This window comes from Ochotona curzoniae, unplaced genomic scaffold (assembly GCF_017591425.1).
Source record: "Ochotona curzoniae isolate NIBS_2020 unplaced genomic scaffold, NIBS_Ocur_1.0 contig_3520, whole genome shotgun sequence".
In the NCBI taxonomy this organism is placed as follows: Eukaryota; Metazoa; Chordata; class Mammalia; order Lagomorpha; family Ochotonidae; genus Ochotona; species Ochotona curzoniae.
In genome coordinates, this window is record NW_024465894.1 from 5,165,315 (window position 1) to 5,192,670 (window position 27,356).

The following is a 27,356-nucleotide window of genomic DNA, read 5'->3' on the forward strand; positions in this document are numbered from 1 at the left end:
GTCTCTTTCAACTTACCATGCATGGTTCCCTCTGAAGATCCCTGTTTTCTCTTCTGCTGTATTCCATCCCATCCCATCCCATCCCATCCCATCCCATCCCATCCCATCCCATCCCATCCCATCCCTGTTCTGTCCTGTTCTATACCAGTTGCTTCTTCATTTTCAAAATGCAAGCTAGCAAAACCATAGGCATTGGGCTTGCAGACTTCCAAGCCTTGCCCATTGTCATTGAAAGTGTCGCTATAGCCCTCAGGGAAAGGCAAGCTCCTATGGCCGATTCATGGCGACAGGTGCTGAGCACCATACATTCATTATCGCAAGCCTGGGTCCCTCTCAGCTCTGGGAGTCCAAGGTCAAGGTGTCAGCAGGGTCATCATGCTGAGTGTAGTAGGGGAGTGGAGCACTGTGGTGCTGGGTTCTTGCTTCCTCTCATCAAAAAGTGAGGTCCCCGATGATAACCAAGGGCTGCAGTGGCCTGAGCACAGGTGGGACAGGCTGCATCTTGAGCTTGGATCTCTCTCCTGGTGTTAGAGATCTCTCTCCTGGGACAGGCCTTGAGGAAAGGGGCAGGCAGAGGAAATTCAATCCTTACAGCTTTTCAGGCTGCTTCGAGGCCCTGCCATGCACTGGCCACTCTGAGAGGGCTGGGGGAGCAGGCAGGAGGTGCATGGAGGGGTCCCTGGCCTCATGTGGCTGCAAGCAGGCAGCGGCTTTATCTGGAATTTGTTCCCTTTTACCCACACCTTTCCCCTAAGCTCTTGGTTTAAAATTTTTATTTGCAGGGTAGAAGTCAGAGCAGAGCACCCCGTTTGCTAGTTTATTTTGCTTCAGTCGGGGCCCAAGGGAAGAGCTAGGAACTCAGGGCTGAACTCCCACGTGGAAAGCAGGATCCCAGTAACTGGAGGTAGAACTGGATCCAGGAACCAAACCCAGGTACTCTGGGGTGAGATGCAGGTGTAAAACCTATGACACCTGGTGCCCGCTTCCCTTAAGCTTTAGAAGGGGCTGAAGGTGCAAAGCTACTGGATGGTCATGGTGCCTGGGACTGGGTGCACCAGGACTTGCTCCAGGCCCGGACGCGTCCTGGACATTCAGGAGGGTGACAGCATTAGCCGCTGGGATGGCAAGGAGGGAGCTGAGGACAAAGTCCCTGGGAGGCTGGAGGTGCTGCCTTGAGAAGGGGAAGACGGCAACGGTGGAGGTGCGGTGTCACACACCTATGTGGGTCGCCTGGGGTCAGATCAGGCAGCAGAGTCCAAATTGGAGATGTAAGCGTGGGAGCCAATGGTGAGCTGACTTTAGGGCCATCAGCGAGGTGAGAAAGCACACCTGGAGAAGATGCCAGGGCCCTGCTTTCCACCCCATTCCAGGCAGGAACAGGCACAGGAAGCTAAAAGGTGGGTGGACAGCTGGGGGCCGTCCCAAGAGCCAGGTAAGGCAAAGGATGACAGGAGCCAGGGGTGGCACAGGAGAGTGGCTTGAGGCACCTGTTGAAATGTCTGATGTGGGCCAGGGCATTAGAGCTACAGAATGAACTTGGGGGAGCAGCCACAGGAGCTGTGAGAGTCCAGCACTGAGTTCCCAGCTTTCCCCTTGCGCCCCTGGCTGCAGCCACTGGGAGGTTTTTAAGTGTGGTGGGATACCTTGGACAGTTAGCCCATCGCCCTCAAGGGATGGAAGGATCTGAAGAGAGGGTGTGTGGGCTGGGAGGTTGGGAGGGCCCTCCTGGCCAGGCTGCCTTCCTGATCTTAATCCCAGGCAGGAGTGTGGTGGCATGCTCTGGAGAGGGCTGGCTTCCTGCCTCTGCGGTGTGAGAAACTGGTGGTTTTCTGCCAAGCTACTCAGTGCAGCGGGATGGGCAGTAACCTGCCTGCGGTTAGGGCTTCCAAGGAGTCTTCTGGTTCCATGGAAGCGTGAGGGGAGATCCTGAAGTGGCCAGGCTCGCAACTGGCTTTGCAACCCCGGCCTGGCTTTAGGCAGCACCTGGTCCCCACAGAAGAATGAGCTGGTGGCTGCAGGCACATTTCACGAAGCCCTTTTTCTGCTCAGTGGCTTTGGATTTGGATTTCTGCATACACTGAAGGCCAGGCACTGCCATTGTCCTCTTTTTAAGGGTGACAAGACCGAGGTCCAAAAAGAACTGGATTCCATGCAAGGTCACACAGCCATGAGGAGGGGTCAGGATTTGAACCCAGCCCATGCCGGTTTTCATTGCTCTCCACTCAACATTGCATTGGTCCCTCCCTCCTGTCCATCACCCTCTGGGGCCCCGGTGACTACAAGAGGGTTTCATTCATCTTTGCCACCTCCAAGGGTTGAGCTCAAGCCTCGGTCTCCCCACTTTCTAGTTGTATGACTTGGGGCAAGTTCTTTAAACCTCTCTGAGCTTTGGTGAGCTGATCAGTTAATGAGAGCTGATTAAAGGAACCTCACGGGCTTGCTGAATATGTAGTGAGATGCATAGTACCTGCCAGCCAGAGGAGTGGGAGCGCGTGGGGCTGAGTGTCTGGTCTCAAGGAGCAGGTCTGACTGAGGAGCCCATTCCAGGGTGTCCCATTATTTAAAAAAAAAAAAAAAGCAAGCCGTGACAGTTGCATGTTGTGGTGGACACCGTGGAGGGACATGGCGTTTGCCCTCTGGCATCCTCAGGCCAATGGGATAGAGTAGATTCATTCATTCATTCATTCTGGGGGCAGTGTTGTCCTCAGGGAGTCCTGCCCGTGTGATTGGAAGGGAGGGAACAGGTGTGTCATGATGGCTCCAGAGCTGATGGGTGCTACAAGGAAAAAGGGGTTGATGTAAGGAGAGGAGCAGGCTGAGTCTGCCAGGGGCTGCCCAGGAAGGGGGCTTGCTGTCCCACCTCGCTGTGTGCACAGATGTGGGGGCTGACCGGATGCCTCTGAGGGCATTCCCATGAAGAATGTTGGAGCCATGGAATCACAGGGTGAATGTCACGCCCCTGGACCCTTCACAGCTCCTGGCAGTGTTAGGCAAGAAGAGAATTCTTGGGCTGGGTGGTCCTAATGAGATGCCCCCGTGCGGTCCCATGCTTAGCCGTGGCTTTGACATGAAGCTGTCTAAATCACAGTTTCCCAGGGCAGTCAGGAAGGAGGTGGGCTTGACGGCCAACCCAGCTTCCCTCCCAGCCAGCCCCTACCTGAATCTCCAACTTCCCGTCCATCCAAGGGGACTTTCTCCCTACACCCACCTGCTCACTCCATGCTGTTCCAGGCCTTTCTGGAAGCCTGGTGACCCTGGCTCCCTAGCCCCAACCAATGGGCAGGTTGCTGGCATCTAACCCTCCCTTCACCCGGGCATCTATGCATGCCGAGCGCCCCCCCATCCCCTGTGCCCTTTTCCCAGTCCCCTGGGGGTGGTGAGTGGCACTGCGCTGCCTGGCACAGCTAGAGGTGTTTTCCTTGGCTCTTGCAATGTCGTCTCATGTTGGATTAGCTGCTGACCTTTAACAGCTAGGGAGGGTTCACAGGAAAGCACGGTGCTCCTGTTTTCCCATGACTTGGCCGTTTCCTCTGGTGGCTGCCGTCCTGAGAGGCCACCAGCACTGGCTTGTTCGGCCCAGGCTTCGCTCAGCCACTCTGCCCTGTCCGGGGATTTGGAGGGCCATGCCCCGAAGGTGACTCTTGTCTGGTCCTGGATGAAGGCTTCCCATGACGACACAAGTGTCCCTGCTGAGTCCAAGAAGAGCCCCGAGTGAACCTGTAGCCAGATAGACCCCGTGGAGGTCCAGAGGGGAACCCCTCTAGATTTCCAAGAAGGTGGCAGGACCAGGATCATGAGTTAGGGGCACCGTCCTTGGCCCCACAGCTTTGAGACCCACTTCCTGTCCTCCGCCCTGGCCTCAGGGCTGTGGGCCAGTGTTGGGGTGGACCTCCCTCCACCCGACAGCTGGTGGGCAGCTGGCCACGGCGTGCCTGCTTTGCGCAAGTTGACACACAAGGCCCTGTGGATGTCCTTCTGTGGCAGGCAGGCGGCTTTCTCCCTGCTCCTGTGTTTGGTGGCCTCAGAGGGGGCTGGCGGGGAGAGGGGCTCCTCTCCCTCAAACCCCTTCAGCCTCTGAGGAAGGCTTGGTGACCGCCCCAGCACTCTACCTCACCCCACCTCCACCACTACCGCACAGAAAGCTAAAAAGCTAAAAATAGCTGAGTCCTGCTGGCCCTGTCATTGGAGCTGGGACAGCTGGTTTAGAAAAGTGGAGAGCGCCCTACACAGGAAGAGACAGCCCCAGCTGGGCACTTCTTTCCCTACCCGCATGCAGTGGGTTGAGCTCTGTGCCGAGCCCAGGACCCCGGGGGACCTGGCTGAACCTCTGCCCCTCAAGCAGACTGGAAAGGCTTCTGGAACATTCCTCCTCGTGGATGGTTTGTTCATGAGTTCATTTGCTTGGTGAATGAGCCCTATTGTGACTTAGGCCATCAGTTGCTAGCAGGTAGAGAGCCCTGGGTAAGATTAACAAAAAGCCCCTGTTCAGGCAGAGATGACCTTCAGGTTGGGGAAGATAGCTGATAGACATGCAAGGTAACCGGAGACAGCTATGAGCACAGAAAAGCCAGGAACATCTGAGATGGGGTGATTGGGGAAGGCTTCTGTGAGGAGGTGGCTTTTGTGCTGAGGCCTAAGAGGTGAAAAGGAAGAGCTAAGGAAGACCCCTCTTCCCAGGAAGTTCAAGGGCCTTACAGCAGCAGCCACTTTGAAGGATGAACAGGATGGTGGGCGTGGCTAAATCCTCAGGTGTAGGAGAGACAGTGGCCAGGTGGTGCAGGTCATACAGTGCCCTGTCCTCACGCTGGCCACATCCGGGTGCTTTCCTGAGCCACGGGGAAGCCTGCTGGGGCTCTAAGTGTGTAGGTGACATGATGGACCACCGTCAGCTCTCTCCTCTACATGTTCATCCTTCTGGGCCTTCCGTTCACTCACCCACCTGTCCACAAGCCACCCCCTTCCTTAGCCGCCCAATCCTCTGTCCACTCCCACCGCCCTCTGTGCGTGCCCCATCTTCCTACCCAAGCGGTTGGCTAGCCATTCTGCTACCCACTCGCCATGCACCCCACCACTCCCGCCGTCATCCGTGTAGTTCCTCATCCCCTGTCTATGCTCTCATCCCCCTACCTGCCCCTGTCCTTCCCTCTGTCCACCTGCTCAGTTACCCAGCTGTTGGTCTATCCATCTATCTGTTTATGCATCCATCTGTGATCCATGCAGTCACCCACCCACCTCTGGGCTCATCCCCCTGCCTGTCTAGTCACAGATCTGACTGCTCTTCCACCAGCTGTCTGCTTCCATCATCCCTCCATCATCAGCTCCTACCCACCCATCTGTGCATCACTGCGTCGTCCGTCCACCAACCTGCCTGCCCATCTCCTCCTCCTCTTCTTCTTCCTGTCACCCATCCCTCATCTACAGACATGCCCACTCTTCTGCCATCAGCTGTGAGGCCTGAAGGTTGCGGGGTCCTGGGTTCTACCTTCCTGTGAGGCATCGGAGGTGTCCTCCCTGGGGTGCCTGCACTGGCCTGGGGACTGGGGTGGGTGGAAGAGGCCCTGTCAACTGGCCCTTGTGTTCCTGGCAGTGAGTTTGTGGCCTGGCTTCTGGAGATCGGCGAAATCAGCAAGACAGAGGAAGGGGTGAACCTAGGCCAGGCCCTGCTGGAGAACGGCATCATCCACCATGGTGAGTGGTGGGGCGGGGGCTGGGAGTGGCTGGGCCGAGGAGGGGGGAGCTGATGCAAGCTGCACCTCCCTCCTACTCAGCCTGGCCTCCCAGAATGCAGATACTCCCATCAGATTGCCTCTGGGGCAGAAAACCCAGCACTCACCCAGGGCACCAGCAAGGACAGTAGTGCCCCAGAAAGTTGGGGGGCAGGGGAGGGGAACTTTTTGTATATGCCTCTTCAGACAGGAAAGGATCGTCTGTTTACCCTTGAGGCCTTTGGCAGGGGTCTGCTGGCAACAGCACCTGCACAGAGAAGGCAGGGAGCGTAATGGGAGACACATCTGCAAGGGGTGTGGGTGCCAGGGAGCATGCCAAGCAGGGGAACCCGGGGTCAGAGTTGAGTAGGGCGGTGGGATGAGGCCTTGCCAAGAGTTGAAATCAGGACCTGGGTAGGGAGAGAGGAGCCCGTTGGGCACCGTGGTTCTGGGCCAGGAACAGCCACTGTGTAGTCCCAGGCAGGAATCTTAAAAGAGGCTTGTTCAGGAGTAACCCTGCGGCCAGCGTGGCTCCCTCCCTGGAGGCTGCAGGCTGACCTCGTGGGGGTGGCTTCTGTGCAGAGGGAAGAACTAACTAACTAATTAGCTCTCTCTTGAGCCAGCTCCTTCAGGGCCACGGGTGGCACCAGCAAGTCCCCTGGGCAGGGGGAAGTGGGAGGTGGCAGCTGCTGTGATCAGGGTGGGAGGGGTGGTCAGAGGCTTGATGTTTTTGAGGGTGCAGCTTAAGCATTTGCTGATGGATTGGAAGCATCAAGGCTGGCTACAGGGGTGCCGTGTAAAGCTGGTGGGTTCTGTCCATGTGAGTGCGTGGTCTCAGATCACAGCATGCCCACTCCTCACATGTCCTCTGCCAGTGAAGACCCAAGGATGGGCTGAGCCAGGCCAGAGGCATTGCCGGGCCTATTGCTCCAACAAGTGTCATCGGGGTCCCACATGCAGCTGGAGGGCCTGGCTTGCTCAGGGCAAGGGCCTTCAGCAACTCCCTGCCTGCATGGAGGCTGAGGCCGGTGGCAGGTGTATGTGCAGGTCAGGAGAGGCCTGGGAGGGGCCGTGGCCAGCCTGACCCCGATGCCCTGGGTCCCTCCAGTGTCCGACAAGCACCAGTTCAAGAACGAGCAGGTGATGTACCGCTTCCGCTATGATGACGGCACCTACAAGGCACGGAGCGAGCTGGAGGATATCATGTCCAAGGTGGGCAGCCCTAGGCTGAGGAGCGCCAGGGCCTCCGCTGCTGCCACCCTGCCACCCGCTTCACCCCTGCCGTCATCTGTCCCCACCGACACCTACTTTCCCATTCTGTTCCTTGCAGGGCGTGAGGCTCTACTGTCGCCTGCACAGCCTCTACACGCCCGTGATCAAGTAAGTCCCCATCTATGACCACCATGACTTGGCCTGCTTCTTTGGCCTCGGGGTTTGCAAGCTGAGTTCTGGGAGCCCTGGTGTGCTTGTGGGGGCGCTGTGGGTCTGCAGCCAGCCACTGCAGGTCGGAGCCCACCTGCTGGTTGCCAGCTCATTGACCCTGGGAGGGACTGTTTAACCTCCCTGTGTCTTGGCCCTTTTTCCTGGGGAAGGGGAAGTGTGGTTGGGTTCACCCCGGGGTGGCCTTTGCACCTGGTGCCCATGCTGTCCCCAGCCTCCCACAGACACTCACACTTGCACTGTCACTTCCTTCCAATGTCTCTGTGCCAGAGAGAGGAGACCTCTCCTAGCTGCCCTTGTAATGTGTCACTGTGCTGGGACACTTTTGTAACTTTACATTGACAAGTTCACCAAGTTTGTCATGACTTTGCCTCTGTGATTGGGTGTGGGTCTGTGCTGGAGGGTCGTGAATGAATTGTGTTTTGCCTCTCTTTCTGCATCTGTGAAATGGGTCTACAAAAGGCCCTTGTCCCTTGGGCCGTGACAAGGGTCTTATTCACTGAAGATGATCAGGGGTTCTCTTTCCTGTGAGTCCCAGAACTGTGGGTGAAGGGACGAGGGGTCACCCCATTTCTCTGCCCCTGCCCCCATGTTCTTGTCATCTCTCGGGAACACCTGTTGGCCCTGTGCTACGTGAGCCTGGGTATTTCATCTGCAGGTCTCCCCATCCCTCTTGGGCTTCCTTCCACTATACCCGCTAACCCAGCAAGCAGCACAGCACAGGGCAGGAGTCCCTCCCAGCCTTCCCCACCCAAGGCATCTGAGGTCACTATGCCATCAGCCGCTACAGGGCCTGGCCACGCACACTCACCTTCCTCAGCTCCCAAGAGGGCACCAGCCACAGTGCTGTGGCTCTTGGGCAGGAGTGCTGTGTCCTGATGGATCCAAGCCCTGTCCCAGGTCAGCTCAGTGAGCCCTGGGCTGGTACGGCCTTTGGCCCTGCCTCTGCAGCCTGCCTGGGCCCCACCCACTCAGTGCCCCAAGGTCATGACAACCCCAATTGTCTCCATCATGGCCAAGAGTTCCTAGGAAGGCAGGACCTGCTTTCCCTGCCTATCCGGGGCTAGAGACTTTCCAGAACCTTCCTTCTTTCCTTCATCCTGGGGGAGAGGGGAATGTTTCTCTAGATCCCATGCAAGTGGGGGGTGAGGGTGGGTGGTTCCTGGCTGAGACTCGGACCCCAGGCCTGCGCTTAAAGAGCCTGGTACGTCCTGCAGACTGTTAGGCCATGGTTGTCTCTGTGTCCGGCCTCACACACTACACTTTTTTTCCGCAGAGACCGTGACTACCACCTGAAGACCTATAAGTCTGTGCTGCCTGGGAGCAAGCTGGTGGACTGGCTGCTGGCACAGGTGGGCTGCCAGGGGCCACAGTTGGGGGCAGGACCAGAGAGAGTGGGGGCATCGCTGGAACACAACGGCATCTGTTTCCTCCTCCTATTCTGTTTCATTCCCTGCTATTTAAAAAAATTTTTTTAATTGTATTTATTTTAAAGATAGAGAAAGAGAGGTAGGGAGATCAAGATCTTCCATCTGCTGGTTCACTTCCCAAGTGACCTCCACAGTTAAGGCTGGGCTAGGCTGATGCCAGGACCTTCATCTGGGTGTCCCATGTGGCTACAGGGGCCCAAGAACTTGAGCCATCTTTCATTGCTTCCCAGGTGCATTAGCAGGGAGACAGATTGGAAGCTGAGCAACTGGGACTAAAACCAGCACCCACGAGGGGTGCTACTGCTGCGGGTGGCAGCTTAAACTAATGCCACTTCTAATGATGGCAGAATATACTTTATGTCTGGTTTCCTATGGTCCCTGGGTTTAAGGGTGTTCCTGGCCATGTTAAATATGTTCAAAACAGTGGGTGGCAGCTGCCCTCTACTGCAGGTGTCTGAATCTTGCTGAGTTCTGCCTGTACCCCTTAAGTGACTGCGCCCCTTGCTTCCCCCACACACACACCTATACCCCTGGGGAGCTGCTGGACACGTGGGGTTCACAGACCTATCTCAGTCACAAGGTGGGATGTCACAGCTCCCACAATCCCTTGCTTGCATGCGTGTCCCAGGCTGGCCAGTGCAGATTTCCCATTGGTGGCTGAGAACCATGGCCTGAGACCCTGCTGCTGCCTCCCCCTGGTTCTGCAGCAGCAGGCAGGGCAGGCCCTGGACCCAGGCATCTCAGTGTGGGATTCCTGGGTCTCAATTGCTAGGCTACAAGTCCACTCCTCTGGGTCTTCATTTTTTTAATTGACACTAAACAGCTGTCCAGCTGCAGAAAATGTGGCGTCTTTGCACAGGGAGCAGATTCAAGAATGGGCCATGTATTAGTCTAGTCTCCCTAGCTGGCTTCCATCCTTGAGGGTCACTTTGTGGCCCAGGATGAGGTGGGAGTTCCAGCCATCACATCTTGGTCCCCTGAGGCAGAAGAGGGAAAAACGGGTGAGAGACAAAGGAAGCTTAGCTGGTGGGTCTCTCTGCTTTTTCTCCCTGGGAGCTGGAAAGTGGGTGAGGGTGTTATCACTAGGGAAGGATCTAGAAAGGGCTGATGCTGGACAGCAGGGTGTGTTGCACATCACAGCCTTCCCTCCTTGGTGATTGTCAGGAGTACACCCTGCCATGCAGTTGTTGTGGGGGCTGGCTCATCATGGCACACAAATCAGGGTGCTCAGACACGATCCGCTTAGCCCCACGCCCCTGTTGTCCCAATGCAGGGAGATTGTCAGACACGGGAGGAGGCAGTGGCGCTCGGCGTGGGCCTGTGCAACAATGGCTTCATGCACCACGGTAAGCCCCCCTCCCCTGCCCAGCTACACTCCCTGTGCCACCTGTTACATGCACCAGAGACAAGGGTGGGGGTGGGGAGGGAGGATAGCTGGAGTCCAGAGAGAGCATGCAAGGTGCTGGATGCTGCACAGCACAGCACAGCATGACCCTGAAGGTGCTGGCTCAGGACAGCTCACAAGGGGTGCTGGAGGTGGAATCCTGCAGGGAGACCCTGGGGACCATAGTGGCCCCTGAGGGATGGGGACAGGGCTTGGGTTTGAAGTCAGGCCCCTTGGTGGCCCAGGCATTCTTTTTTGCACTGGATATGGCCTCCTGCTGGCTTGACAGCCAGGCCCAAGGACCCAGGCTTGACCCTAGGGCTTCTCATGGCTCCTGTAGGGGACAGCAGACAGGTGAGTTGTAAAGGTGGGCAGGGGAGCTGGCAGGTCAGGGGCGCCAAGCTCTTGTCCCGACACCCCAGGGGTGTTTAACTCTCCCCTTCTGCAGGACAGAAGGTTGCCTTCCTACTCCTGCCAGGCCATCTTTCCTGGCTTCTAGAACATTCCTGAGAGCCTTATGGTTGTAGCTTGTCTTGCTTAGATTGCTCTGCCTGCCCTACCCTCACCCCATTTAGGCTTTCAGCGCAGCGGTGATGTCAGGGGATGGGTGTGTAGGTCCCAGCCCAGCAGGGCAGTGTGCGTGTGGCTTGGCTGCCGGGAAGGCTGTGTTGCATCTCCTGTATGCTCTGCTTTTCTGTCCTAGCTCAAAGGCCAGAAACCTCTCTGATGAGGGGTCTGAGAGTTGGGGTCCCGGGCTCCAGGGCTTCTGTTCCTTGGTAGCAGCCTGGTACCTGCAGCAGGGAGCAAGTGACCAGACAGGGTTGCTTGCCAAAAACTTTATTTAGAACACTGAGTGGTGGCCTTGGGTTTTGGAACCCTGGTGCTGGATATGCTGTCCCCTCAGGGGGCTGGAGGAGGGGTTGGTGGTGGTGGTGAGAGGCTGTCAGGCCCACCCATGCCAGCACACTTCCCCTGGAGGACCGACTCTTTGCTGGACTGCAGTTTCTGCTGTCACCCACTACAGGCCTTGCTGGGCCCTCTGGTCTGAGCTGGTATGCCTATGGTCACTGGTGGACAGGCTGGGCCCACCCATGCACCGTGTCCTGCTGCCGTGTCCCCACGGGGTGGAACCCCTCATTTGTGGGAGGGAATAATTAGGGGTCCGCCCCAGCCGCTATTCTGGGAAGGCTGCTGGTCGAGGGGTGACTCCTGTGCCACCCCAAGGCCTCAGGGCCCCTGGGAGAGAAATTGCAGGGTGTGGCCCCATCCCCCTGCTGTCTGCCACGAGCTCAGAAGCTAAAACGGGAAAGAGCCACGTCCAAGGCTGTGGTTGCAGCCAGGGTAGGGCACGGCCCTCGCCTTGGGGGCTGGACTGAGCGGTTCCCCCCAGCCCTCTCCCCAAGGCAGACACAGGGAAGCAGAGTGCCATGCCCCACTCCCTGCCACTCCCAGCACCCAGAGTCTGGGTGCTGCTGTTACTCCGGCTGATGAGGGGCACTGAGGCTCGGGTGACGGCTGCAGCTGGTGGAGGGCAAAGCTGGGGCCTGGCACATGCGTGTGAGGGTTCCTGTGTGATGTTTCCCCGACCTCTCCATTAGTCCTGTGTCATCCTCGCTCCCGCAGGCCCTGCACCCAACCCCCTGCCCTGTGATTGAATGTTTGCAGTGGAGGATGGAAATGCCACCCCCGGGGCCTGGTGTGTGTGTCTGTTGTCTCGAAAGGCAAATTTAGGGGCAACTCAAGAATGATGCGTCACCTGAGTGGGCTGGTGGCGTGTGCAGGGAGGTGAGGACCACCTGCAGCCACTCCCCATGTGGACACCTCTTGGGACACAGCCTCTATCCACAGGCTAGGGGACGTTTCGTGGCTGAGGCAGCTGACTCCCGTCTGGCCCCTCCCACGGCTGCTTTCCCTTCTTGATCTCAAGTTTCCCTTCTGTGTCCAGCAGGCCTGGTTGCAGGGAAGGGTCTTTCTGCTGCTACTGGCTCTGTGACTTTGGCCCATTGGCCCATTTGTTCAGCCTCTCTGGGCCTCAGTTCCCCCATCTGTCAAAGGGGCACAGCGAGCCCCACACTCATCCAAGGAATGAACACCCACGGCGTGGATCCATGACACTCGGTGCAAGTCGGTGCTCCACTGAGCCATGAGCCACCAGGACATTAGCTCACATGTCAGTTGCTCCTGGTTGTCATTTTGTCCTTTGTTTTTCCTTGCTTGTCAAGGGGAAAGAGGTCCGCTTGCTGTATGGGCCCAGATGGTCAGGGTCGAGGCTTTGTGGCCTGCCCAAGCCTGGCCATGATCATGCAGCCTTGCCACAGATCGCACGCAAGTGAGTGAGTGTGGCTGCGTTCCAATAAAGCTTTATTTATAAGGACAGTGGGGCACGGGCCACCCCGGGCTTGTGCATGGCCGTGGGTTGCTGGCTCCTGCTGCCATGGCTTCCGTCGTGGCGTTTCTGCTGCCTGTGCGGGTCCCCTCTGCTCATCAGTTGTCCATATCCCTTGTCCTTCCGGTGGCAAGTCTCTTATCTGCTGTTCTCTCATTGCATCTTCTGGTTTTTCTAAATACTTGCTCCTGCTGGTGTTAGACGCTATCGTAGTCTTCGAATCTGCCTGTGGAGCCATCACGTTGAAGTGACTGTGGTTTCTCTTGGAGGGCTGTGTGTCCACAGCTGTGTGACACACTTGGGTGGTGATACTCTGCATTTAGCTCACTTTAGTTTAGTTCGACCTGTCCTACTAAAGCCTTTGGGGTTTCTTGCTGTCTGTATGGTGAGGAAGGGATGGGCTTTGTCTTCCCCTCCCTCACTGGGGGAGCAACTTTCCATCTGCGGAGAAACCCCCGCCATGGTTGTGTGCGACCCAGTGTGTGCTAACTGCCCATGAGTCCACCGTCCTGCTGTGTGGCTTCCGGCTTCTCGCCCTGGTCGCTTCTCTATGATCGTGGCTTTGTGAGGCAGTTCATCTGCGGGCAGGGCAAGCCTGGCGTTTTCAGCACAGGTCAGGAGGCCGGGACGTCGTGGTGCGAGGTCCCCAGCTGAGTTAGCACAGGCACGGCTGCCTGCTCCACAAGACTGTCCACGTGCTGGCTCTCCAGGGGCTGCCTCCTGCACAGGCTGCCGGAGCCCCCGCCCACCCTCCCCGACAGGTGACGTGTGACCGTGTGCCTTCCTGCGTGTGTGTGTGTGGCCCCGCAGTGCTGGAGAAGAGCGAGTTCAAGGACGAGTCCCAGTACTTCCGGTTTCATGCCGACGAGGAGATGGAGGGCACCAGCAGCAAGAACAAGCAGCTGCGCAACGACTTCAAGCTGGTGGAGAACATTCTGGCCAAGCGCCTGCTGGTAGGAGCGGAGCCCGACGGGGAGCCTCCTTCCTGGAGCCACCGGGATACCCTTGGACTGGGGCAGGGAGCCACTCCCACAGGGGGGATTGTCCTCCCCACCTGGCTGCCTGCAGGGCGGTGAAGGTGGAGGGTGGGGCAGGGCAGGTGTTTGTCACGTTAGGCCCCCTGCACCCGCTGCGGATGCTGACCTGTGAGCCTGGGGCCCTGTCCATGGTCAGTGCTGTAGCTAGCCTTAGGGTTATGGGACAGCATTTGCCCTGCTCAGAGGGTCTGCCGCCCTAGCCCACCACATCCTGTTCTGCTCACGGCTGATTGAGCCGTTGTGCCAAGGTGTGGCCCACAGTGGATGATCCAGGGAGGCCCCAAGGTGCCAGGCTTCTCCCTTCACACACTGTACTCTAGGCCCCCCAGGTCTCCTTGGCATACACTGCTGCCCGGAATCCCTTCCTCACTTCTGCTTCTCACTTCGCAGGTGTCCTTAGTAGCACCTCCCCTGGTCCCATCCCCTTAAGTGCCTTCTGTGGATTTAAGCTTCGCAGCCCCGTACCACATTCCACATCTCCCCCGTGGGCTCCGGGTGGGCAGGGCTGCCTGGCTTGTTGAGCCCCCAGTGCCCACCATTGCACCTGGCACAAGTAATGAATGGGCAGCCATGTAGTAGACATTGGTTGGGTGCGTGCATTTCTAAGCCAATAAATATTGATTGACTGAGCACCCATGGGATGCCAGTTTAGGGGTAAGCAGATTTGGTAAGCGAGGAGGCTGCCCCCAGGTGGGGAGTGAGGAGACAGGCAGTGAGCTTGGACTTGGCACACTGGCCCTGGTGTCTGAGCCAGCTGGTCCTCATTTGGCAGACCAGCTCAGGGGGACTTCTGAAGCCAAATGGAATGAAATGGTGATTTTGTTTCGGTGTGAAAACGTTGGAAGCCATGCAGACATGGGGTCTTCAGAAAGCTCATGGAAGAATGCGTATCTTGAGAAAAAAATCTATGCTTGGAATCCAACACTTATTCTGTGTGTCCAGATACACTTGTTTTTTTCATTCCATTTTCCCAAGAACTTTCTGGAGTGGCCGCATATTGACTAGCCCATGTGCCAGGCGCTGTTCTGCCATGGGCTGGCTTGGGTCTTGCTGCTCCCCAGTGCCCTCCCCTGGGTATTGGTCACTGGTGGGAGCAGGGTCCTGTGGACACTGGAGTGGCTAGCTCACCAGGCTCCTCTGCCCCGGGCCCCTAGATCCTGCCCCAGGAAGAGGATTACGGCTTCGATATTGAGGAGAAGAACAAAGCTGTGGTGGTGAAGTCTGTCCAGAGGGGCTCGCTGGCTGAGGTGAGGCTCCAGGCTGTGTGTGGCGGCCAGGAGGGCGGGTGGCCACGTACTGTGAGGCCACGACACACCGGGCTCCAGGCTGTCAGCTAGTTCCTTCTCTGCTCACTATGCCCACGCCGGGAGTGGACTCCAGGACCCTGGGTGGCCCGCCTGCGCCCTCTCCTGGGCATGGTGGGAAGCCCAGGCAAAAAGCAGAGATTTCCGTCTCAGGCTGTGTGTGGTTGGTTCCAGTGGCTGGGTGGGATGCATGCACTGCTGTCTGGGTCAGGATGGCACTATCTGTGGCTGTCCTAGGACTCAGCCCGGGCCATCTCTACATTCCCCGGGTGTGGAGGCGATAGGAACCAGGCCATCCAGTGCTCAGCTTGCCCACTCTGACCACCCAGGGATGATGGGAGATATGCCCCCTCACCACATCTTGGTCAGGCCCTCGTAGGCCCAAGTCCCCAGGCTGAGAGGCAGGCCATGGCCGAGCTCCTCACTGAGGGGTGATGCCCATCCACTCATCCCTCCATGGCTGCCCTCCATGGCTCATTGATTAGCACCTGCCCGGTTGGTCGTGTTCCTTAAGCTCCACCCCGGAGGGCCCTGGGGTTTGAGGCCTCTGTGAGGGATTCTCAGTGAGCAGGGGAGGGGGCCAGTAACCTGCATTTCTGTCCTCCCCAAGATGGCTGGCCTGCAGGCAGGGCGCAAGATCTACTGCATCAATGAGGACCTGGTGTGCCTGCGGCCCTTCTCCGAGGTGGAGGCCGTCCTCAACCAGTCCTTCTGCTGCCGCCGCCCACTGCGTCTGCTGGTGGCCACCAAGGCCAAAGAGTGAGTGTCCCTAGGGCCGGGAGCTGACGGGGCCAGGGCAGTGAGCAAGAGGGCAGGGTAGGCCATCGGATTGGCAAAGCAGCATGGCAGGAGGCAGGTGGGGCCGGGGCTGCAGGCCCTGTGAGACCTTAGGTCTGTGGCCAGCACCATGCAGAGGCACTGGAAGGTCCAACAGAACCCCTGGGGCCACACGTCGAGCCAGATCATGGAGGGGTAAGGCCGGGTGCAGGGGGACGGGAGGCGCCAGCAGCTCAGCCTGTGACCGTCAGCTGGGGGGTCAGTGCTGGCTGTTTGCAAAGCCCTGCCTCTGGCTCCCTCTCCTCCCTGCTACTTAAGGCCGTGCATGGCTGTGGGAATTTGGGTAAGTTTGAAAGACAGCCGTGTCAGTAGAAGAGCATGCGAACTCCAGAAAAACCAGCTGAAGTCCCAGGGACCACGGGGGGGGGGGGTGTGGGACGGCTCCTGAGTGTGTCTGCTGTCATCAAGTGTGCCCCAAGCAGGGCTCCCTGGTTCTGTGGTGTTTCTCTGGAGTGAACACAGGCTGTCTTTGTCACCCTGCTAAGGGGTGATGCCTGGTCCCGCCACTGGGAGCGCTCAGGAGCAGGTATAGAGCAGTGATCTCACATCCATGCAAATCCTGGGGGTGCCGGGGCTGTGCACCTGTTGCTTTGCAGGTTCTCGCATCTCTGGGCACTTGCACACCTATGGCTGCTGAGACAGGGATGCTGGCAGGCCCACGGGGGTACCAGGGACCAGGATGTTTTTCCCAGATGACCGTTCCTTACTGCTCTGTAGGGTCATCAAAGTCCCCGACCAGCCCGAGGCCCTGTGCTTCCAGATCCGGGGGGCGGCCCCGCCTTACATCTACGCAGTGGGGAGAGGTGAGCCCGGTGGGGGCGGGGAAGATCTTTACAGAGAGAGGGAGCTGCCGGAGGGGGATCTGCCCCCATGGCCAGAGTATGCCCAAGCATCCCAGACCCTTGCCAGGGAATGCACCATTACCCTAGGGCTTACCTTCTCTGCTCAAAGCCAAGACTTGCAAATGTAGATGCCTGTGGCATGGAGTGACCTGAGTAGAGAATACAGGAGGGAATGGTGAGGTCTGTGGCAGAGAGAAAAAAAAATAAAAGGTTGCCTGCCTAAACGGGCAGGTTGCACTTTCATTCCAGTGCTTAAGTAAGCACAGCAAGTTGCACTTTTCTCAAGCTCTTCTTGCCCTCTCCCCCTTCAGCCCCATGTTCCCCCCTGCACAGGCCAAGCCTGCATGTCATTGTGTGACTGTGTTCTTTTGTGCCAGTCACATAAAACCCTGGGATCCAAGGCTGGTAGCCTGGGAATCATGGCATAGCTGAAAGCAAAGTGCGCCTGGCAGCTGGTCGACCTGGCTTGATTCCTGGCAGCTCCTAGCTGGGCAGCGTTGAGGGAGGTCTCTGAGCTTCTCCAGGACTGTCTGGCCTCTGTGCCAGACACAGACGTTCCTGGCTCACTGTCGCCTAGGAGGCTACAGAGCTGGAAACAAAGCTCTAGAACTTTCCTTGCTGCACAGCCTTGGCAAGCTGCTTGTCTCCCTCTCTCCCAGTGGTGGTGCCCATCCCTGCTGTGTCCAGCACAGTGGGCTGGAGGGGGACATCAGGTTGGGAGGGAAGGAGGTGGTATCTTTGGCCTGGCTCAAGGGTGGGCATGGTGTGCAGCCTGTTGCCTGTTGCTGCCCTGGGTCTCTTTGCCTGGCACCCAGCCTCTAGGACTCAGCCCTGTCCTGCACCGCCCCACTGCCCTCCTTCAGGTTCAGAGGCGGCGGCGGCAGGGCTGTGTGCTGGCCAGTGTGTCCTCAAGGTCAACGGCAGCAGCGTGGCAAGCGAGGGTGCCCCCGCTGTCCTGGAACACTTCCAGGCGTTCCGTAGTCGGCGCCAAGAGGCCCTGGTGAGCCATCCCTGGCCTAGCCCTGAAGAACCCCAGTGGGGTGTGGGATAGGGTGAACCCCCTCTTCTTAGGCACAGAGGGTTAGGCATGCCGGCCCATGATAATCTGTGGCCTGTTTTCATAGCTTTGAAATGGGGCCTAGACCACAAAGGCATGTTGTGGCATTGATGAGAGAAGCTGGTGCTGCTGGCCGGGTCAGGTCTCATCAGAGGCCAGTGCCGGACGTTCTGGGCACTACCCCGTGAGCGCAGTTTCTTATGCTGTTCAGCAGGAATGGCCGGCCCCATTCTGCCCATGGCTGCAGGCTCCAGGGTGGGAGGTTGCTGGGGACATAGCCACAACCTTATATTCACCCCGGGGGTTCTTCCCTGGGCTTCCCGGGAACACTGGAGGCCCCTCAGGATGACTGCAGAGTGCAATCTTGGAGGCCTCTCCAGAGGTGGCAGCCCCCTGGGTTCCTGGCACCACAGCTGCCCCAGTCACTGTGGCTCCCTCCCAGGGCCTGTACCAGTGGATCTACCACACCCATGAGGATGCCCAGGAGGCCCGAGCCAACTCCGAGGGCCCTGGTGAGGACCCTGGCGGCTTGGGAGCCCTAGAAGACCAGCCTGAACCAGGTAACGAGAATGGGGAGGGAGGAGGTGACGGGAGCTTCTGGAAGGGTGGGGTCTCTCGGGGGTGCCGGGTGCCCCTCCCCCAATCTAGCGTCCCATTTTGCTGCTATGACAGCTGTGTCACAGTCGTAAGGTCCAGGGTTCCCGAGTCCCAGCTGCCTCTCCCTGGGCTGGGGTCAAGGTGCTTCCCCAGGCTCCTCGTGGATGGCCCAAGTCACACATACACCACCTGGCTGCAACTCTTCTGCCAGCCTGGGGTGGCAAGGGGCGAGGGCAGGCTGAGCAGCACGTGTGGATGACCTGCGTGACCATCCAGCACTGCCAAGGACATGGGTGGCTTCCTGGACCTGTCCCCCTGCCCATGATGGACCTGTCCTGGTGAATGCAGCCATGGGCATTGCACACCCAGCATGGCACAGATGGAATCCAAGCCCGCCCTTCCCCAAGGCGCCTCATCTGGGTCCTTCCCTATGTTATGTTGTCTCTCTGTGGTGGCGCTGGCAGCTTGGCACCCTAAGAAGAAGTGGGTATCTCTGCCTTTCAAACAAGCAAACATAGTTCGTCTCCTTGTTGACGCAGCGTGAATCCCAGACCTGACTCTCGATGGGCCAGCGTGGGTCACGTGCTCATTCCGGAGCCGGTTCCAGGGACTTAGAGGATGCTGAGTGGCTAATCCATCCTCCTGCCCACTGTGTGGTTCCTGACACCTGGGGAAGGCAGTGGGGGAGGGCGGGAGGGGTAGGAGAGGATGCCAGGCAACCTCGGGACCTGTCACTAGTCCTCAGCGCGGCCGCCCCTCTGCCCCTGCAGTGTTCCCGCTGCTGTCCCTGGGCCCCCAGCTGAGCCTGCGCGAGGACAGCCCCGTGGTTAGCCTGACGGTGGACAACGTGCACCTGGAGCACGGCGTGGTGTACGAGTACGTGAGCACGGCCGGCATCAAGTGCCACGTGCTGGAACGCATCGTGGAGCCACGCGGCTGCTTCAGCCTCACGGCCAAGGTCACTGGCTGCTGCCCTGCCCTGGGGAGGGAGTGGGGGATCAGAGGGGGGAGGGTGCACCTGCTTCTTCTTGCCTGTGAGGTCGCCTCCCCCTCCCCCAGGAGAGTGACTCGTCCTCTCAGTGCCTGCCAGGTGTACCCAGGAAGCACTGCCCTCCCAGGGATGGTCCCTGACATCAGCTGGGCACACTCAGGAGCCATCACCTGTGTTCTGCAGGTGCTGGAGGCCTTTGCTGCCGATGACAGCGTCTTCGTGCAGAACTGTGGGCGGCTCATGGCCCTCAGCAGCGCCATGGTGACCATGTCCCACTATGAGTTTCGCAGTGCGTGTGACACCAAGCTCGAGAGCCTCGGCCGGAGGATCACCCGCTACCAGGAGGTAGTGGTTCCCTGCCTGCCCATCTCTCCCCTGTGTGGCCTCTCAGCCTGGGGTGCAGGGGCGCTCTGCACTCCTGACTTCAGAGCCCCTGCCCAGTTGAGCCCGGGGCAGCTGGGGAGGCTCTGTGGACTGTGCCCTTGGGAAGGACAAGTGGCCCGTAGGTGTCTGCATGCCTGTCCCGGGGGCCTCTCTGCAGCTCTGACTCTGCTCCCTCCATGTCGGCATCAGCACTGCTGGGCTCCCGCGTGACACATGGGCCTCTGGCTCTGGCTGCAGCCTCTCCCTTCACCCCCAACCCACCAGCACACCACACACAGACAAACACACCATGAGAAGTGAACTTGAGCTGTAGTCTGCCTGGCTCAGAGGCACCCTCCCACACCTGCCCAGAGCTTCATGGCCTGCACCACCAGTATAGTGCAGGGAGTCCCTGGTCCCCTTGGGAGCGGCAGCATTTTCTCCGGCCCCACGGCTCCTGCCTTTCGCAGTTTGCAGCTCAGCTGAGGAGCAGGGTCAGCCCAGCCTTCAAGCAAGCACCCCTGGAACCCCACCCACTCTGTGGCCTGGACTTCTGTCCCACCAACTGTCACATTAACCTCATGCAAGTGTCCTACCCCAAGACCACGCCCTCAGTGGGCAGGTCCTTCAGCATCCGCTTTGGGCGCAAGCCTTCCCTCATTGGACTTGATCCAGAGCAAGGTGCGTGTGTATGTGTGTGTGTGTCTGTGTGATCATTCACTGACACCCTTGCTGTGGCCACACGGGTGGGGGCAGGAGGAGCAGGGCAGTTTCTGAGCCAGTGTCCTTCCCCCACCTGTAGGCCACCTGAACCCCATGTCCTACACCCAGCACTGCATCACCACCATGGCCGCCCCGTCCTGGAAGTGCCTGCCTGATGCAGACACGGACACCCTGGGCCAGGATCTCAGTGACCCTAGTGGCCAGGAGGACCGGGGCCTGAGCTTCCTGCTCAAGCAGGAGGACCGGGAGCTACAGGACGCCTACCTGCAGCTCTTCACCAAGCTGGACGTGGCCCTGAAGGAGATGAAACAATACGTTACACAGATCAACAGGTGAGCCTGACCGCAGATTGCCCAGGGGCTGGGCGGGCATCTGCAGTGGCATCCTCCTAGGTAGCTCCCTGTCCCACTTAGGCCCTTGACTCCTGGCACCAGAGCTTCCGAGCCCCAAGTTCTTGAAGACCAGAGATGCCCCCAGGTTGGGGACAGGGTGTGGGATTCCCAGAGAGACCCTCCCTCTCTGGGAGGTACAGGTAGCGTGGCCATGGTGCCCGAGTCGGGGGCAGAGCCAGGCAACTTGGTACTTTGAACCTGGCACCAGGAGAGGGAGCCTGGACCTCGTGTTTCTCGGTTGAACATGACATGTATAGACTTGCCCACTGATGCCCTGGTTGACAGATAAGCAGGGCTCCTCCTGCTATGAGCCCAGGCCTCTTTGCTGTAGGGTGTGGGGAATATGGGGCAGAAGGGGGGACGACGATGGGCCACCTCTGGAGGAAGGGTGACAGATTGTCTGCCCAGCGAGTGACAGGAGTAAGAGGAGAACTGTGAGCCCAGGCGGCCAGAGCTGGGGTGGGGATGGATCTGACCTGGGTGCCTGGGCATGGATGGGGTATGGCTGGCGTCAGGCACGGCGGAAGTGGGCGGCTGTGCTTATGTGCTCAAGCCCCATGTCATAGCTCTGTGTCACACCCATTGCTGAGACTGTCACAGATACCTTCAGACACAAATACCTGTGTCACCTGCCTCCTGTCCTCTGGGGGCAGGGCACAGCCAGTCTGGATGAGAGCCACGTGTGCACACGAGTCTCTGGGGCAGATGGGTTTGGAATCCTGTGATAGACAAAGCCAAGGACAAACTTAGGGGCCCAAGGCGCGGCCTGGAAGCTCCCCGCCCTTTGGCCTCTCTACGATGTGTGCAGTGAACATCGGCTACAACTCGAGTCCTCCCTAGCTCTGCCTCCTGGTCTGTCTCTTGCCGACTGCTTGGTCCTGGGAAGGTTGCTTAACCTTTTTGGGCCTTTGCTGCCTTATTGGTGCAGTGGGGCTGACGGTGACTGTGAGCTGCTGGATGTGCGGTCAGGGTCTGCCTGGCCAGGATCGGTGGCGGCTCACACGTGCCCTTCTAAGCACATCCCCTGCTTGAGTCCCTGGATCTCCCGCTGACTGAGGGTGTAGGTGCCGCCTGACCCCATTTTACAGATGAGGAAGCTAAGGCTGAGAGCAGTCGAGTCATCTGCTCTAGGTTCTAAGCCAGGAGAAGGCAGTGTGAGGGTTAGAGTTGGGGGTCTGCCTGCTCCATGCTGGGGCTGGGGCCCGGGTCCAGCCCCACCCACTGCCTGCTGTTTTGCTAAGTGAGGGTTTATGTGGACACGGCCGTGCCTCTGCCTGCTGGCCAACACGTGTGCATGAGCTCCCACCCTACTGCAGCAGAGACCATGTGGCCTGCAGAGCTGGGGATATTTGCGCTCTGGCTCTGTCCAGTGTCCCCAACCTGGGGTCAGCCAGGAGGTCAGATCCCAGGGGCCACTCTAGCTACACCGATGGCCACAGGGGTGCTGGAAGGATTGTCCATGAAGGGGCATGAGGCATTTGGTGGCTCCTTCCGTGCAGGGTCAGAGGTCAGGACCTCGTCCAGGCCTATGTCCTGGGTCTTGAACGTGGGTGTCCTTGCTCCCCACAGGCTGTTGTCCACCATCACGGAGCCCACGTCGGGTGGGGCTTGCGACCCACCCTCGGCCGAGGAGGCTTCCTCGTCCCCCCTGGTTGGGGAGGAGAGCGAGATGGACAGGAGTGAGCATGGAGGCATCAAGAAAGTGTGCTTCAAGGTGGCTGGGGACGACCAGGAGGACTCTGGCCATGACACCATGAGCTATCGCGACTCCTACAGGTGACCACGGCCACGGGAGCGGGTTGACGGGGGAGGGCAGAAGCCGAGGGAACGTTCCTGGGATGCAGTGGGCCTGGGGGGCTGTGTCCAACGTTGTGGTTTGGTCCCCTGTGTGGGAGACCCAGCTGCAATTCTTGCGACTGCTGGCAACCTGAGGGCCCAGTGTTTCTGTCTACACTGCAGATAAGTGGGTTCTGGGACTGGAGGGAGCGACTCAGTCCCTTCTCTCGGCCCCTTTGCAGCGAGTGTAACAGCAACCGGGACTCGGTCCTGTCCTACACCAGCGTGCGGAGTAACAGCTCGTACCTGGGCAGTGACGAGATGGGCTCCGGTGAGTGCGATGGGGGTGCCGGGGGGGGTACCGCATCTGCCGCTGGCACCCTGTTCATTGTAGTGTGCAGCTGTGTGCCAGCACTACTCCTCACTCAGTGAGCATCATCAACATGATTGTAGAAAGCAGTTGTCTGAATTGTGGGCATTTCAGGAAGGGTGTGCTGTGATCGCTGAGTGTGCATCCGTGTTGCTCTGCTCACTAACACGCAGCAGCCACACGTGCTGCAGGGCACGGGGTTGGCAGCGTGCACAGATCCGTCGGGGTCATGACTATGCTCTCTGTCATCCCCACCTTCGGTTTCAGTCCCCCGCGCCCAGGCCTTGTGGTGCTGTGGCCCTCTGAGATGGGCAGGGGACACGGGACAGTGGAAGCATGTGTGATGCTGTTGGGTCTGATCTTGTCCAGTCCTGTGTGATCATGTATGATGGGTGGTCATGATAGCCATGTGACCCGGGGGCTCCCGGAGGAACAAGACAGACCTCAGAGCAGAGGCTCCCCTCCCCCTGCCATGAGTGTGTGGACCTGAACTGTGACGGCTGTCATGCAGGAGGACATGGGTGACCACATCTTTAGGCCCAGAGGGACAGACAGATGGACAGGCCTGAGGAACGCTGTTACAAGTCAGAGCGTGCCAACCTCAGTGTTCAGCCTGGGAACATGGTCCATGATTCAGGATGCTGGGGTGGCAGATGCAGAGGGCCCAGGACGTACCTTCCTCCCAGCCTTCCAGTTTGTAGGCTGTCCCCACTGTCCCTGCTGTGCCCTCGGAGGTGGTCAGTGCATGGAGTAGCAGAAGTGGAAGTAGTCCAGTCATGTGAGATCAAGCTGGGATCACGTGAGGTTCTTGGCTGCCGAGCCAGGCCAGGCAGCAGTGGGTCATGCCGCACCGAGGCAGCCAGTGCCGGGCAGCAGCGGGTCGCCACTGCACTGAGGTAGCCAGGGCTGGAAGCTTCTGGTCTGCAGCCATGATGTTCCCCAGGCCTCCTCTTTTGCACAGGTTCAGTGTTCACCCATTTTACAGTTGAAAAAACTCAGGTTGAATGATTGACTCAGCGTGGCCCAAGGCCTGTCAGTCTCCATGCCCTGCCCTGTCACGGATCAGGGATGCCATGGCCTCCTGGGCTCTTGTGGAAAGGGCTTGCATGTGCAAGAGGAGGGCCTGACAGCTGCCCCTCCTTCCGTCCACTAGGAGACGAGCTGCCCTGTGACATGCGGATCCCATCAGACAAGCAGGACAAGCTGCACGGCTGCCTGGAGCATCTCTTTAATCAGGTGTCACCTTCCTCTCCCTGGCGTGGGGCCTCGGGGTTCTCGGGGACCGATTAAGAGGGGACTGAGGGTGACCCATGCCTGCACCTGCTGCCCTTAGGTGGACGCCATCAACACGTTGCTCAAGGGCCCAGTCATGAGCAGGGCCTTCGAGGAGACCAGGCACTTCCCCATGGACCACAGCTTGCAAGGTGAGGCAGCCCCACCGTGGCATGTGTTCCTGCTCATGGCCTGCTCCATGCTTTGCCCACCTTGGGCTCTGGGAGGTGCTGGAATGAGGCCACAGCCTGACTCGACACAGCTGCGGGGCTGAGCGTGGGTCTGCTGTTGTTTATTAAGGGTTGTGAAAACAGCGGGAAATGAGGACTGTGGGGCGAAGGTGTGCGCCCAGGTCTGTGGCCCTGGCTGGTCCTGGACCTGAGGAGCCACCCTGTGGAGCTTGGTGGGGGCAGGGTGTCCTCCTCTGGTGGTCCCTCTTGTCACCTTAGCTGTGTTCCTAGGATCTGTGATGTCTGCTTGTTCTTCACCTGCGTCCTTTGCTACCTGTTTAAGATTCACTTATTTTTATTTGAGTAACTGAGTTAGAGAGCAGACATACACAGAAAGAACTTCCGTCTGCTGGGTCACTCCCCACATTGCCACAGTAGCTGGAACTGGGCCCATCCAAAGCCACGAGCTGGAAGCTTCCTCTGGGTCTCCCGTGCGGGATCAGGGACCCAAGCACTTGGGCCATCCTTCGCTGCTTTCCCACACTAGCAGGATGTGGATGGGAAGTGGAGCAGTCGGGACTCAAACTGGCACCAACAGATGTCAGTGCCATAGGCAGAAGCTTAGCATGCCTCACCGGCAAGCCTGAGGTTGGGTCTGGCACACCTGGACCCCGGGAAGCACCCAGTTGGATGTTGGGGCCTGGAGAGCAGCTGGCAGCTGCCCCTGTATAAGGGGAGAAAGGAACAAGGAGTTGGGGTCCCTGACCCCATGACCCCTGCTTCTCCTGCTGTCTCAGGATCGTCTCTCTCCAGGGACAGATGCCAGAAAGTAGACGCAGCAAACCTAGAGGCAGCAAAGCCACGCAGATCTCAGAAGCGTGGGGTCCCAAGCAGGGAGGAAGCCAAAGGGGACAGGGCCCTGTGTGCTTCTGTTGGGGGTCTGTCCGACTCCAGCTGGCTGTATAATCGGGACAAGTGCCTTTCTGTGTCTGAGCTTCCTCTGTGTAAGGGCTTTAGTCTAGGTTGGGACTAGATGGCGACCTTGAGGAACACTAACGTGGCTGCACCATGCAGGCTTAGGAGGAAAGGACGCCAGGGTTGATGTGTGGTGTCTGCCCGGCACTGAGCGCTTGTAGCCGTGTGGAGTCGCAGGCTCAGGCTGCTGGGAAGGAGTGCTGGGAGCGACCCCTTGGCAAGGCACTTGGAAGCAGTAGCATGCCTGCTGGGTCACGTGCCCTCCACGTGCCAAGTCACAGCTGAGTCCTGCCTGCTGATGTAGGTAGGATTCAGAGTTGGGTGACAGGGCACAGTCCTGGGTGGTGCCATCCTCCAAAGCCACCTTCATGCCTTTCCTGGGCCCCAGAGTTCAAACAGAAAGAAGAGTGTACGATCCGTGGCCGGAGCCTGATCCAGATCAGCATCCAAGAGGACCCCTGGAACCTCCCCAGCTCCATCAAGACCCTGGTGGACAACATCCAGAGATATGTGGAAGGTCAGGGCAGGGGTGGCGGGCACAGTGGGGTGTGTGTGTGTGTGCACTTGTGTGTACACGTGTGTGTAATGGCCTTGAGCCTGAAGATGGTAGGGTCAGGAAAGGCTTCGTCTCTGTACCCCCCACATCTGCCTAGGGGGAGAAGTAGGGGTGCCCAGTCTCTGTTGAGTGTCTGTCTTGGGGAGCAGGCCCTGTGGGGGGCTGGCCCCTCCTCCTGGAAACCCCTTTGGTCCCAAGAGTGTTCTTTTGAAGGGAAGGGCCTGATTGCTAGGCCTGTGTCTCCACACAGCAGGGCTGTGGTCATGCCGGGTACACATTTCTGAATGTGCGCAAGACCACGTGCACACAGGGGCTGTGGCTGGGCCCAGGAGGGTGGGCCTCCAGCTCTGGGGGAGCTGGGGCCGAGAACAGCGAGGCTGATGGCTGGGGGTCTGGAGGCTCCTGGGGTTTACCTGACATTCAGAGCTCCTTAGACACAGCTGCCCGGGCCCAGAAGCACACGGTGAAGGGGCCAAGCAGGTGCTGGGTCAGGGCCCCCATCCTGGTCCCACCCTCAGCCTGCCTTCTGCTCTGTTCCTTCTCCTTCCAGATGGTAAGAACCAGCTGCTCCTGGCCTTGCTGAAGTGCACAGGTGAGACTTCCGCAGAGGTGACGGTGTGGGCAGGTACACCTCAGGAGCCAGCCTGGCAGCGGCTGCTCTCTGCCAGCTATGGCACATCAAGGCCCAGCCCCGGGCAACACAGCATCTGGCCTCCAGCCCCTCCAAGACTCCTCCAACTTTACAGCCTCCTCTTGAGTCCTAGGGACACTGTGAGGACCCCAGACCCATGAGACACGTTTTGTGCACCTGCCAGGGCAGGGACTTGGGACAGGGGATAAGGGGACTAGGAGGAGGGGCAGAAGGTGAGCCTGGGGGTCTTGGAGATGTTCCCCATCCAAGCTCTCTTCTGAAACTTTCAGCCAAGGGGAAGCTGCCGCCAGACCTGAGGGTCACGGCTAATCCCTCGATTCCCCCCCTGGAAGTTAGTCAGTGAGAAATCATCCTTGCTGGACGATTCAGATTCTGAAAGACCAAATGTCTGAAACTGGCTAGTTCCTCAAGCCACGTCAAGGTCAAGGCCAGGTAGGGGCCAGCAAAAGAATACAGTTGTCAAAAGCGGAGACCCTGGACACTGTGGAGCCTGGCTATGTCCTTGGCGCCTGCCTGCTAAGGCCAAAGCCGCCCTGAGGAGCTGGGAGGTGGCTGCGCACCAGTTGTGGGGAGCCTTGGTGAGGTCATGGGGTGTCTTTGCTCTGTGGGGCTCCTGGGTCACAGAGAGAAGTGAGGTACTCTGTGGCGGGCTGGCCTTGGTCCTGTGGCCCTGACTAACACCCGGGGTTGCCCATCCATGCTACGGGGCCCAGCATAGCCGTTGGGTGGCAGCAGTCTGCCGGTGGCTCAGGAACACCCTCTCTGCCCCGTGTCCCAGACACCGAGCTGCAGCTACGCCGGGACGCTGTCTTCTGCCAGGCCCTGGTGGCCGCCGTGTGCACCTTCTCCGAGCAGCTGCTGGCTGCCCTGAGCTATCGCTACAACAACAACGGCGAGTACGACGAGAGCAGCCGCGATGCCAGCTGCAAGTGGCTGGAGCAGGTGGCCGCCACGGGCGTCCTGCTGCACTGCCAGTCCCTGCTGGCACCTGCTGCCGTGGTGAGTGAGCTCGGGTAGGATGCCCTGTTGAGTTCACCTGGTTGGCCCCACAGCAGCTGTTGGCTGTGTGCCTTTGTTAGGGGCACTGGGGACCGTTT

The 27,356-nt window shown here is 58.9% G+C and overlaps 1 protein-coding gene across 2 annotated transcripts in view; it reads left to right on the plus strand.

Moving 5' to 3' along the window:
• PREX1 (phosphatidylinositol-3,4,5-trisphosphate dependent Rac exchange factor 1) overlaps nt 1–27,356 on the plus strand; it is a 127,319-nt gene that overhangs the window by 93,636 nt on the left and 6,327 nt on the right. For both annotated transcript variants that reach the window (XM_040981353.1, XM_040981352.1), the window contains exons 11-32: nt 5,588–5,688; nt 6,814–6,917; nt 7,036–7,085; nt 8,422–8,497; nt 9,849–9,921; nt 13,156–13,298; nt 14,537–14,629; nt 15,297–15,445; nt 16,241–16,326; nt 17,229–17,365; nt 17,865–17,982; nt 18,790–18,977; nt 19,194–19,355; nt 19,844–20,054; nt 20,176–20,428; nt 22,058–22,264; nt 22,507–22,595; nt 23,788–23,870; nt 23,968–24,058; nt 25,440–25,568; nt 26,158–26,199; nt 27,038–27,258. In XM_040981353.1, coding sequence (XP_040837287.1) covers nt 5,588–5,688; nt 6,814–6,917; nt 7,036–7,085; nt 8,422–8,497; nt 9,849–9,921; nt 13,156–13,298; nt 14,537–14,629; nt 15,297–15,445; nt 16,241–16,326; nt 17,229–17,365; nt 17,865–17,982; nt 18,790–18,977; nt 19,194–19,355; nt 19,844–20,054; nt 20,176–20,428; nt 22,058–22,264; nt 22,507–22,595; nt 23,788–23,870; nt 23,968–24,058; nt 25,440–25,568; nt 26,158–26,199; nt 27,038–27,258 — 2,806 coding nt within the window. The remainder of the gene's footprint in view (nt 1–5,587; nt 5,689–6,813; nt 6,918–7,035; nt 7,086–8,421; nt 8,498–9,848; nt 9,922–13,155; nt 13,299–14,536; nt 14,630–15,296; nt 15,446–16,240; nt 16,327–17,228; nt 17,366–17,864; nt 17,983–18,789; nt 18,978–19,193; nt 19,356–19,843; nt 20,055–20,175; nt 20,429–22,057; nt 22,265–22,506; nt 22,596–23,787; nt 23,871–23,967; nt 24,059–25,439; nt 25,569–26,157; nt 26,200–27,037; nt 27,259–27,356) is intronic.